The 13,146-nt window shown below is 46.1% G+C and overlaps 1 protein-coding gene across 1 annotated transcript in view; it reads left to right on the top strand.

Moving 5' to 3' along the window:
* The window catches only part of PTN (pleiotrophin), a 97,821-nt gene that overhangs the window by 63,255 nt on the left and 21,420 nt on the right, over window positions 1–13,146 (top strand). Inside the window, exons 3-4 of the mRNA XM_066633997.1 lie at window positions 370–543; window positions 6,092–6,253. Coding sequence (XP_066490094.1) covers window positions 370–543; window positions 6,092–6,253 — 336 coding nt within the window. The remainder of the gene's footprint in view (window positions 1–369; window positions 544–6,091; window positions 6,254–13,146) is intronic.

Genomic DNA, 13,146 nt, shown 5'->3' with positions numbered 1-13,146 from the left:
CTTTCGAGACTGAAGGTTGCCAACTCCACTTGCAATACTTTACACAACCATTATTTAAGACTGGGAGCCACTGATTTATGCCACTGGAGGTTACTAGAGATTTGAGGCTGTTAATAAGTTCCAGGGAAGGGATCATCACTCAGGGATAGAGAACCTGCCCTGTGAAGTCTGCATGCACAAGATCTCAATTTCATATGTCTTTAGTGCTTTCAAATGTAAAGATTAGTTAATAAGTATTAGCACTTAAAAACTGAATCCTTATCACCTATTTTGTATGTTCTGAGTTTTTGTTAAGATTCCGTTGTCATAAGTGCGCCCTGAGCATTATTTCCTTCTGGTTTTTGTTTTGTTCCTTGTCGTTGTTTCCAGAGAAGAAGGTGAAGAAGTCCGACTGTGGGGAATGGCAATGGAGCGTCTGTGTCCCGACCAGTGGCGACTGTGGGCTGGGGACTCGCGAGGGCACCCGGAGTGGAGTGGACTGTAAACAAACAATGAAGACACAAAGGTGTAAGATCCCCTGCAACTGGAAGAAGCAATTTGGCGGTAAGGAACCCAGGGGCCAGATTATGATTATAAATCGTTGCGCTAAGTGTAGGGCTGCAGTCTGGAAATGGGGTCCAATACTGACACCAGGTTGCTTAGAACTTGGAGCAATGCCTGATTGGACTCCTCAGGACCACCTCATCTATCCCTGATTGCAAATTGGGCAATACAACTGCTACCAACATTAAGAGTTCCGGAGGTCGAGCCAGTCAAGTGAACCTTCTGATAGGCATGGGCCTTCAGCCAATGCCTGACTCAAATGATGCCCTGATGTCACTCCTGATATGTTCATTTGATTAATAAGAGGGATATTAACTCTGGTGAGTGGGATCTACTATGCCCCAAAGAAAGAGTGACATGGATGACATGCCCTATATTTCTTCTTTTGTAAGCAGAATTTCTGGGGCTTTCTGAACTGTAATAACTGAACTGCTTGAAAAACGTGTACACATAACCAAGTAGTTTATGCCCAGACATAATCTAGACCACAGGATATCACTCACTGGAGAGATAGGCCAAGGACCTTAATCCTCTTTTGATGGGCACTCTGTCCTTTGACAACAACAATAAAAATCCATTTCCTTTAAAGTGTCATTGACTCAATGAGATGGTCTTTGGCGGCACTGCAAAAACCAAGTGAGTTTTCAAGCTTCATTTGTCATCTCCCCAGGAGTTAAAAAATGATCAGAGGAAAAATTAAAAAGATGGCCATGTCAGGTTGAGCGGGTTAATTAGATCATCAAAGTCTCTAGGACAAAGAGAAATTCTAAGCAGGAGGGATTCAGCTTGATAAGAAGATACCGCAAGGGTGATACAGTAATTAGGAGCATCATTCTGTTGCTTGCATTTGCTGGAGATCTGAGCATGCAATCCTATTAAATTAATCCTTTCTCTTCTGTCCTGATCTTCTTGGCGCGCATATATTTTGATACAGAATAAAGAAGGTGAAAATCCCAGTATAAATACACTGAGGGCTGAGGACCGGAATTGATGTCATTAAGCAGGAAGTGATGTCATTAAGCAGATTATGGCCAGAAACAAGCACTTGTGTAAAAAAGATAGCCACTGCAATTTCAATAGAGCTTCAAGAGTTCCATACGTTTTGCTCTCCACAAGAGAAAATCCCCCCCCCCCCGAAAATCCCCTCCCATGAAAACAGCACTCCATTTTCAAAGACGAAGTTGTTGAGAAAGGAGAAGAGCACTTTGGATCAGCACAAATACTAAACATGCAACTGGTGTTGTTTGTGCATCTGTGAGAAATGGACACTGTGTTCTCACACAGGAACTCGTTAATTGCAATGACAAAAGAGAAAATATGCAAATCTTGATCATATTTTCAAGATGTGGGAGAGCCCAGTTCTCAAGTGCAGAAGCAGCACTGCTTGAAAGGGTGGCCTGAGTGATAATTGGGTTCTCCCTGCAGTGTCTCCTTCTCTCACCCCTCTTGGTTTGCCCGTTTTTCATAGCATTTATTGCTTTCTTAGGCCCCCTTCCATCTCTGCCTCCCAGAGCCTCAGCAGAAACAGTGCTTCTGAAAAGGTGCCACTGAGAGAGTTTTATTTTCATGGGGGCTGAATACAGAGATTCCATGGGCAGGATCCACCCCATGGCCTTTATGTTTGAAACCTGTGGTCTAGAACAGGGGTGGGTAAACATTTGGCAGGAGGGCCACGTCATCTATCTGGCTGGGGAAAAAAGAATAAATTCACGGTTCATTTGAATAAATTTGAATAAATTTACATAAATGAATACATTAGAGATGGAACTTATGTGAATGAATGAATTTTACTGAGCTTATTTATAATACACACGAGAACTATAATGCAGGCATGTAGAACCACATGAGAACTATGAACTTTGCCATACACAGCAAGCCAGAAACACATACAGACATAAGGGCCCAATCCTATGGTCCACACCGCACCTCCGCGGCGCGGACCACAGTCACAAATATGCAGTCAGGCACGTTTACGGGGCTTACTGCCGGGCTCCCACCGGAGGTGGCTCAGCGCCGGTTGGCACTGAACCACCACCTGGCGGGCACCCACATTCTGCAGCTCGGTGCTTGTGACCGCTGGGCTGCGGAACAGCAAACAGGGCGGGGACAGGGGTGTTCCGGGGAGGGGAAAGGCCAGCATGACACAGGGAGGGGGCATGCCAGAGGCATGCCTGGGGGCGGGCGGGAGGAGGATTCAGGGAGCTCTGCTCTGCAGGATCCTAGGCGCTTTTGGAGGCTGCGTGCCTTACACAAGCGCCTTTACTTTACGAGTGCCATTGCGGGGCTGCCTCCCTTACCCGGGGGAAGGGGCTGAATGTCCCCTACTTCCGAGGTGATTCCCACGGCATCGTGGGAGGCTCTGGATTTGGCAGCAGCCCTCGTGGTGCTGCTGAGAGGGGGTGCCCTGGGCAGCTCAGGATTGGGCTGCCTGTTAGGATTGGGCTGTAAGTTGTTTAGAGGCAATGGGGCGGCGGGGTTAAAATAATGCCCAGGGAAAAGCAGAAAACACATGGAGACTATAAAAGGCCTTACTCTAACTTGGCCTACAGCTTGTGTCTGACTGTATTGACAGCAGTCGTGGGCCGGCGCAGGCTCCAACAGTCTCTGATGGGCCAGAGGTTCATTGGAGACTGGGGGCTCCCTGAGGGTCGTATTGAGGGACCCCAAGGGCTGCAAATGGCCTCAGGGCCAGGATTTGTCCACCCCTGGTCTAGAATAACCATTGAATTTCACTCAAAATGTCATTCAAACTGAACTGTAGGATCTTTTTCTCAGGCCAAAAATCTGCAAATGTGTTTAGTGGAATTTGTGGAATTTCTTGGAACATATTCTCTGTGACCGCAGGATTGGCTTATACTTCCGGTATCCTGTTTTATTTTCCCTTCCCCTGTGAATTGTGACTCTGAGGCTGCAATCCTAACCACACTTTCCTGAGAGTCAGCCCGATTGAACAAAATAGGACTTACTTCTGAGTAGACTTGGTTAGGATTGTGCCTAAGTCTCTTCCAGATGGCTCTCGGATGCTGTGATATCTGCAGTTGGTTTCTGGCTTTCTTAGCAATCCCATTTTCAGGCTGTAGAAAATTACAGATACTGGCTGTTACGACCTCACTTGACGCATTCATTATTTGCAGAGATTCTTCCGTATGTAGTTATCTCGCAGGAGGAGCGCTTGAAGGTGTGCTTAATTAATCTTTCCAGAACAATTTCAAATCCTGGATACAGAGGCACAATGAAAGTGATATTGCAATCCGTGCCGGGCAAAGATGCTTTCCAGCTTAGATAGCATGAGATGCTCCATCTGAATAGAGAAGTGGCAAAACCACATTGCTGTATTATATTGAGGCATCTTCTTGATATATGTAATTGTCTGGCATTTTTTTTGTGCATTTCTACAGTCTGCAACATACCAGCAGGCAATTATAAACCTGTAGACAAAGGATCTTGCAGAGCTGGAAAAGATGCAAAAGGGAAATCAAATTGATCAGAGGCCTGAAGCACCTTCCTTAGGAGGAAAAGCTATAATGTTTCAGGGGATCCATGTTAGAAAAAAGATAACGCAGGAGGGACATGACTGAGGCATTGAAGATTATGCATAGAGAGAATGGAGGAGAATTTTGTCATTTTAAAACATGTTTTACCAGTGCTAAAACATTTGGGAAGCGCTGTGCTAGTGTCATGGAAGGAAGACAATCTGTTGGGACCCACCTAGCTTTATGATACCCCCCCCCCCAAAAAAAAAAAGTTTCACCTTACCAGTTGCTGCTCTGGAGCGTTTGTTGAACTCCATGTACATCAGATTGAGACCACTCTGGTGGCCTTGCCAGTAGCGGACCTCCGCAGCCATGCACCCAGGGCAAAGGTCCGCGATGGCGCCCCCATGGGCTAAAGCTGCCCCCTGCACAGAAATCTGCCCCTCCTACTCACCTGAGGCTCACAGAGCCTCACACGACCCCCACCTGTGTCAGAGAAACTTCTGTGAGGTTCCCCCACTCTTTAAACTGTGCTTCCGGAAAACCAGAAGCACAGTTTCTGCCCCCGTCGGGAGCCTCAGAGAGGCTTCCACAGGGTCCTGGTGCCACGCATCTGGGGCTTTTGCCCCATCGGACCTAATGGTCAGTCCACAACTAGGTCTTGCGTCCCCCTTCGCCTGGCTTTGATAGGAGCCAAGGCACGTTTGCCTACTCACAAGTAAATGTGCATGTGTGGCTCGGTTTTGCTTTCCATAGGGCTCAATACATTTCCCTTGTAAGCTTGGAAGGGAGGGATTTCCTTCTTGAGTATTTTTTGGGACCTGTGTTCATTGGATCGGGTCTGGTCTGATGATGTTACGTTCCTCTCAGCCTGCCTTTTGAAATGGACTGAGGCGCGGTCTCCTACTTGTGAGGAAATGCAAGTGCAAGTGCGGCTCAGTTTCACTTTCCATAGAGCTCAATACATTTTCTTTGTCAGCTACCGGCTTGTCAGTTTCACGACCCACCAACCATCAGGTGGCAACCCACAGTTTGGGAAATTCTGATCAGCAGACCCATTTCCCAAGATGTGAGAAGTCATGGCACTTTGACAGTCAACACTTTTTATTCCTCATCTTCAGTGCTGCTCATATATGGGCATCATATTTCAGAAGGACACTGTCAAATTGAAGAAGGTGAAAAGAGGCTACAAAGATGGTCCAGGCCCCAGAATGTGAATTATGTAAGGTAAGGCTGAAAGAACAAGGCACATTTAAGGTGCAGTTAAAGGAGATGAATTGAACTCATCAAATATCCAAAAGGATATTTTAAGGAAGGGGAGGAAAGAGCTGTTCACCCCTGTTCCTGAGGGAATGGCAGAGATAATGAGTTCAAATTATACCAGCAGAGGTTTAAGCAGAACTACTCCGTTGTTAGAATAATTGAGTGATAACTTGCCACGAACCATGCCCCCCATGAGAGAGAGAATTCCCCCAGAGTTGACTCAGGATGTGCACATGTTGCGAGCATCCACTTCTCTACCCGTGTGGGGCTGGGTCAGTAGTGAAAATACCACCTGAATCAGTCCTATGCAGTGGTGGGCCTGGCCAATGTGCTGCTCCAAGGTGCCCCACCAGTCACATCACATCTGGAGGTCTTCTGAGGGCCAGAGAGGCTGTACATGACTTCTTTGGCCTCAGAAGGCCTTCTAAGGTTTCTGGAGGACCTTAAAATGTCACTTCTGGTTTTCTTGGTTTTAAAGGTTTTAAAGCTCTTCGGAGGCCTTAGAAAGCCTTCTGAGGGTCAGGGAAGCCATGCGTGGCTTCTCTAGCCCTCTGAAGGCCTTCAGAAGGGAGCAGTGAACTCAGGTGCCCTTGGGTCTGCATGGCTAGGGGGAAGTCATGCCACCTGGAAGCACTTGCACCTGTTGACCTGCCCACCAAATACACCACTGGTCCTATGTCACCTTCCCAACATGTGTTCATAAAAGATAGAGAAAAATAAACTTGGGAGATATCGAATCCAATGAGAAAGTTCTTTTGAACTTGCTCTTTCTCAGTGGCTGAAATTAAAACGCGCTCGTGCCTTCTTTGCAGCGGAGTGTAAATACCAGTTCCAAGCATGGGGAGAGTGTGACCTGAACACTGCCTTGAAGACTCGAACTGGGAATCTCAAGCGAGCTCTACACAACGCAGACTGCCAGAAGACAGTCACCATCTCAAAGCCCTGTGGGAAGCTGACCAAACCCAAGCCTCAAGGTAGGTCACTGGATGCCGATTTCATGACAGGTCCTCTCCAATTGCTGCTTTTAAATAAAAAGATCTTGAAGCCCATTTGTGGCCTGGAAAGGGCCATAACTCTATGGCAGAGCATACATGCTTGGTATGCTAGCTAGATGGTTCTGAAGTCAAGCCCCATAATTCCTATTTACATTTATCGCTGCTAGCACAGCCAAGAAAGAATTTGGAGAGCCATAGGCTTGGAATGTGGCCTGAATGACATGCAGTTCTCCAGCATGTCATGGGGGTGGTGGTTCTGTCCTGTTATTACAGCTGTCAAGTGATTATGAGTGTTAGGGCACAATCCTAACCAGGTCTACTCAGAAGTAAGTCCTATTTTGTTCAATGGGGCTTACTCTCAGGAAAGTGTGGTTAGGATTGCAGCCTTAGCGGGTTAGTGGCTCTGCTGTGCACATAACTCGGTGATTAACAAATTGAGTAAATGTAAATACATGTGCATCCTACTGAAACCTGAGTATCTCAGTGCACTGGGAACATACAGATGTGCTATGCTGAGTCTGACCATGGGTCTATCTTGTCCAGTATTTGTCAGTGCTGACTGACTGTGGCTAGCCAGAGTTTCAGACAAGGGCCTTTCCTACTCTTACTCCAGAGATACCACTGCAAGCCAGTATGGTTGGAGTGGAGTGTTAGGAATAGGAAGATGTGTATTCAAGTCCCCACTCAACCACGGCAGAGTTGTGAAAAGATGGAGTCTTTTTCAGTAGGCCAGAATGAAAAATGTTCTAAGAATGTGATCTGTCCATTTCCAGCAGAGTTATATTCAGAGTGATCTTATAACAAGAATTATATTATCCACTTTCTCCTTCTCTTTCTTCTTTTAAAAAGCCTTAAAACCACTGACTTGTTTTGTGCTGCATTTTCTTTCTTAAGCTCTTTTTCTTTAGGGTTCGGAATCCATTTTTCCATATTACTTTGTGATTGCCTTTCTCTTGTTTTTCTTGCGTCCAGTCCATTAATTTCCTGTTCTTCTGGTGGACTTTTGATTGTGACCCTGTAAACAGTGAATTATCTTGTTCAAGATGTTTTGCATATATGTGAAGATCTATCCCCAAAATCCCCAGTGGTGATTTGATTTAAAAATAAAGACAACAAACAAACAACGAATCCAGCAGCAAAGATTAATGTTTAGGACTTTACGCACTAGTAAACCTGGCTTTGCCATGGAAAGTACACCTGAAAAGAACGCAGCAAGTTATGGCTTCCTCATGAATGTAGGTCTGGGACCCACATATTTACAAACACATTTATTCTCTCTTAATGCTCACACTTTAACATTTTCAAGTGTAGATTTAAAACATATTGTAAAATATTGTAAACCTGTGAATTGCTTTTATTCTTCTCAATACAGCGTTCTCTTTCTTGAACTCCCTCTGTCCTTTCCACCCCTTCTCGCCGTGTTCCTCTTTCTCATCCTTTCCCTCTTTGTCCACACTTCATGGGATTCCTATGCATCCTTTTTTTCACCATAAGAACAGCCCTGCTGGATCAGGCCATAGGCCCATTCATTAGTCCAGCTTCCCGTATCTCACAGTGGCCCACCAAATGCCCCAGGGAGCACACCAGATAACAAGAGACCTGCAAGGCTTCCTGGGAATTGTAGTTAAGAACATAAGAAGAGCCCCACTGGATCAGGCCATAGGCCCATTCATTAGTCCAGCTTCCCGTATCTCACAGTGGCCCACCAAATGCCCCAGGGAGCACACCAGATAACAAGAGACCTGCAAGGCTTCCTGGGAATTGTAGTTAAGAACATAAGAAGAGCCCCACTGGATCAGGCCATAGGCCCATCAAGTCCAGCTTCCTGTATCTCACAGTGGCCCACCAAATGCCCCAGGGAGCACACAAGACAACAGGCACACCTGTGTCCTGGTGTCCTCCCCTGCATCTGGCAATCAGAGGCAGCTTGCCTCGAAAACCAAGAGCTTACACATACCTACTATGACTTGTAACCCGTAATGAACTTTTCTTCAAGAAAATTTGTCCAATCCCCTCTTAAAGGCATCCAGGCAAGATGCCATTGCTACATCTTGTGGCAAGGAGTTCCACAAACTAATTACACGCTGGGTAAAGAAATAGTTTCTTCTGTCTGTCCTAACTCTCCCAACACTCAACTTTCGTGGATGTCCCCTGGTTCCGGTGTTATGTGAGAGGGAAAGAGCATCTCTCTCTTCACTCTGTCCATCCCCTGCATGATTTTGTATGTCTCAATCCTGTCCCCCCTCAGGCGCCTCTTTTCTAGACTGAAGAGGCCCAAAAGCTGTAACCTTTCCTCATAGGGAAGGTGCCCCAGCCCCGTAATCATTTTAGTCGCTCTCTTGGTAGAAGTCACCAGTCCTTCCCACTTCTACCAGCCTTCTAACCACGGCACTGTTATTTGGTAGCTCCTGTTCCTGCATCCTTTCTCCCATCTTCATTCCCCCTCCTCACCTTTCAGTCTCTCTTTGTCTCCTTTTCTCGCCATCTCTCCTTGTTCCTTTATCCCTCCTCGTTCCTCTGCCCTGTGCCTGCCTTGTCCTCTCCTTAAATCCACTTGCCCCTCTGTCCCTGCTTCCTTGGCTCATCCATCAGCTGTCGAGCAGTTGACTTCCCGATCCACGGCATCACCCAGTGATAGCATCATCGCCAGGCACACATCCTGCAAACTGTGGCCGAACCAGGCTTTGTGAGCGCCAGCAGCTGCAGGCGGTCAGAGGCTCATTAAATGATCATTTCCCACAATATATCGTTCGTTCATTGTGGCAGTCCATTTTATTTTTAAACCCAACCTCTCCTGTAATGTGGCAGCCAGGGCATACGTACCCAGGGCATCTGGGTAATTAAAATGTGGAAGTGGGCGCACATGCCAGACTCCTGCCAGAAGCTACTATTATATACTATTATTCACATTTTACTTTTAAAAATGAAACTAAAAATGCATGGGAAAAACTGTTGGGAAAAGAGGGGAGGAAGCAGAGCAGTCAGTAGAAGGACTCTTTTCCTATGGCAAAATCCACCACCCTGCTAGGCTGCTATCAATTAACATACACAGGAACAGAGGCTAGCTAAGGTTTTAAAAGAAACACTATACTCACAGTTTCCAAGATTACGAGTGTCCAAAATTACACAGTTTCCAAGAAGACCGAGTTTGAGTGGTTAGAGGTTCCTACTACTTGTGGAACAGCGGGCCCTAAAGCTGTTCCCTTTGTATGGATGTGTGTGTGGGGAGATGTGCCATCCTCCTGAAGTGATGGTGTGTGTGTGTGTGTGTGTGTGTGTGTGTGTGAGAGAGAGAGAGAGAGAGAGAGAGAGAGAGAGAGAGAGAGAGAGAGAGCAGGAAAGGGCAAGAAGGAAATAGCGTTAAGAACTACACCTCCTGCAAGGATCATAGAGGGCGGGTCTCAGGTGCCAGGACAGAGCACTTGGTTTCATCCAGAGTGTTGGTTTCATCCAAAATTCCAACAAAAGCAAACAGAATTAAAATCAGAATGAAACAAAAAATGAACCACGCAAATGAAAATATAAGGAAAAAATGATATTTTTCTCTTGCACTTGCTCAATTAAACTGATGGGCAAGTCGGACATATCTGTGCTGCTTTTCAGAAACAATGTGCAGGGTGAGTCTCATCACACTGAGCATGCATTGCTCCACCAGGAGCATACCTGTGTCAGTCCCAGATAAGTATATGTTTTTGTTCTAATTGATACCGTTTAAAAAAAAAAATAATGAAAGCAACCGCAGCAGCTGCTGTGTGCACTGAGAAACTGATAGTGGGAGCTGAGCTTCTGTGAGGAACCCCTGTGCCTAAGACACAAGATATCTTGTGTCTGCCATAAAAGGTGCACTGCATGGCTGCTTGTTTCCTGGCTCAGGTTTGCTTCGGTTACCGGAAAAGCCGCAGAGTCTAATCAAGTACCAGGGTTTTCATTTGCATTACTTTATTTGGATAATGAGAAGAATATTGGATGGAAATCAAAGAGGCAGAACCCTCTACATCGGTACTCTTTCAAACTTTCTACCTTCAAGGAAGTGTCACATAATAATACTATTAATAATTTCCAAATGGGCTACCTTCCAGCTGAGGGATTCTTGTGTGGTGGAAGATTTCTGCTGGGGGTTGAGGCTGGGTGATGATGGTCTTGTGGTCAGGTTGGGATTCACCTTGACTGTACGTGAAATGTGAACTGAGAGTAGCTGGGGTGGTGGCACAGATCAGGCAGGATGGGCAAGCTGATTTCAAAGAAGCCAGTGTGGTGTTCTCATAGCAAGGGACGCTGGGAGATTCCGGATAACTCCAGGATTCTCCGGAACAGAAACAGAAAAAAAAACTGTTCTGATGTTTCCTCGTTTCTGCCATGTAGAACTTGAGGTCAGTGGAAGGCTGTATAACACGAGGACTCTTCACACATGGCCATGAACATGTGTAGGAAGAAGAATGAGATTGCACTCATTTGCACCAGCTTGCCCTGTGCCTATCCCCTGTGTGCACTCAGCATAACCTGTGAAACATTGTACACATATAGGCTGCGTGCACATGACTGGGGACTCTACCTCTTTACTGGTCCCCAACCGCACATACAAATGTAGGCTGTTTCACAGGTTTTGCAGAACACAAAACTGGTGATGTAGTGGGTGGGGCCAGTGGGCATGAACTTACTCTGCCCACTCACCATGTCCATTGCAATGAGAGAATTGCCCTAAGAACAGCTTGGCATTAGCAACTAATGTACCTCTGATGCCCAGATGAATGATCTTATGAATGACAATTGCTTGTACCAGCTGTTCCTCAGAATGTAGCTAGAGTTATGTGCCTTTTGTTGGTTTCATGGCAAAATTGCAAAAAAATTTGACGTTGCCATCGTCAACGAAAGCAGAAGAACAAATTGCCATTGCTGGTATCACCGTGCAACCCAGGGAGGATTTATACTGATGTGATGATACTGTTATAAAATGGAAAAAGAAATGGAGTATGGCAATTAAGGGGGAATAAGTTAGATGCTTTCACTACCACATGATCTGTTTGTTAAATTACATAAAGCTAAGATTAAAAGCATATGCAACACATTTTAAAGATCTAGAAAGATTCCTCTAGAAAGTTCATTGGCCAATGTGGTGAGTGGAAGCAGCTGTGTGAGTCTATTGTGGCCATGAGACCCATGTGACGGTCCTCTTTCCCCACGTCCGTGAGAGTATCCATGAGAGGTCTCATGATGACATGGGGGCCTCTGGGGGTTATTCCCATTTATGGATGCAAGTTCTGGGTACAGCGGCTATGCAAGTTTCTTGGCTAACTCATGCCACTGCCACCACTGATCCTGGGGGTTCAGGCCTAGTCTGGCCTTTGCCAGGTGTTGGCCCTCAGCCAGTGCCTGACCTGACAACCTTCTGACCCCATCTTGTCATGTTCCTTCTGACCATACCCTTCCATCTCCTCTTGTGCGACTGCTTTTTCCTGTCTCTTTGGTCATTTGCTTCTGTCTTCTTGTCCTATGTTGGAGGAGGGTTTCCATAGATAATTTGGAGAGCTGTAATCTTGGTACCCTCTTTAATTTTAGGAGACCTAATTCAACCACTAGGTGTCCTTCTTTGCAATTCTCCCACCTCACAAGTTAGGAAAGTGGCTGTTGTGGTCTGCAGTGCTATCTTCTATCACCAGGTGCCACTGTTTGCTGCCAAGAGTCTTTTGCTCATAAGGTCCGTGTTGAAGCATGAAGAATATCTATTGCGGGCAATTGTGAATTTAGTGGTGTTCTCTTATTGGACCTTATGGTAACTTTGACGTGGTCCCTTACGGGCAAAGCAGTTGCTTGAAGTGTGTTTTGCTTCCTGTTCCATTTCAGCAATTGTTAGTTATGCCCAGGCAGGAACCAGGCCTTGCTTTGATTACAGTAAAAGTTCCAAGCCGTGCTAGGTGCTTGTGGATTTATTGCAGTCAAAAGCTATGACTTCTAGGGGAGTATATCCAGCCAACAGTAATATCCTAAACAGAGAGTCCATGTGCAAAACACAGGTGCACATTTCAGAAGAGAACTTGTCTGCTTCCAGTTGTAGGCTGGAAAAACCACACATGTTGATCATTTGTAGAGACAGCTGGAATTTTAAGAGGAATCTGCAGGCTGCCAGCATTTGAAACTGACTCCTGTGTGGCTGTCACCATACTCCAAAAGGGACAGAGCTTGTGTATCTTAATACATATGGGCCAAATAATTAAATGGCATGGGAACAATGTAGCTGAAGGACCATCTTCTATCATGAGCTTGCCTGAAGTGACTCCCCCCCCCCCACTTACCCTACTAAGTTCATGGACCCCAAGTGAGGGGCATGAGATGCTTTCCTACAGGCATTGCTGCAGTGGCATAGGAAGTGGCCTCATTGGAGTGGTTCCCATGCCACCTTGGTGACCTTTGAGTTGGCCTTATGCCTGGCTTGAATCTCACACCTTGGCTATGTGACAAAGCAGCTGCTTTCGAAGCAAACTATCTAGCTATCTGCCAGACTATCTAGCTATGACCTGACTGCATCCCAGCAGCCATTGCCAGTACCTCCCAAGCTCTAAGCTGGATGAAAGCACAAACCAGAAATAGATTTCCATTTCCTAGCTGGCCTGTTTCAACAACCGCCTGGCTTGTCCACCTTCCGGCAGAGTGCTTGAAAGATCTACTGCCAGAACAAAATGCCTCCCACTGGCCGTCAAATGGTAGAAGACCCTGTCTGAATGAATCACTTGCTTGATTTACTGTTCATAGCTGTTCAAATTGTACAGCGGCCAGCCGAGACTGTGGTGGGTTGGTCTGGCTGTCATTTTATAGACACAGACTGTTGTTGCCATTCACATTTGTCTGATTGATTAAACCCCTTTATGCTGCAGTCC

Source organism: Tiliqua scincoides, chromosome 7, assembly GCF_035046505.1.
Source record: "Tiliqua scincoides isolate rTilSci1 chromosome 7, rTilSci1.hap2, whole genome shotgun sequence".
Lineage (NCBI taxonomy): Eukaryota > Metazoa > Chordata > Lepidosauria > Squamata > Scincidae > Tiliqua > Tiliqua scincoides.
The sequence above is the reverse complement of the archived record's forward strand: the minus strand, read 5'-3'. Positions and strand labels throughout refer to the sequence as shown.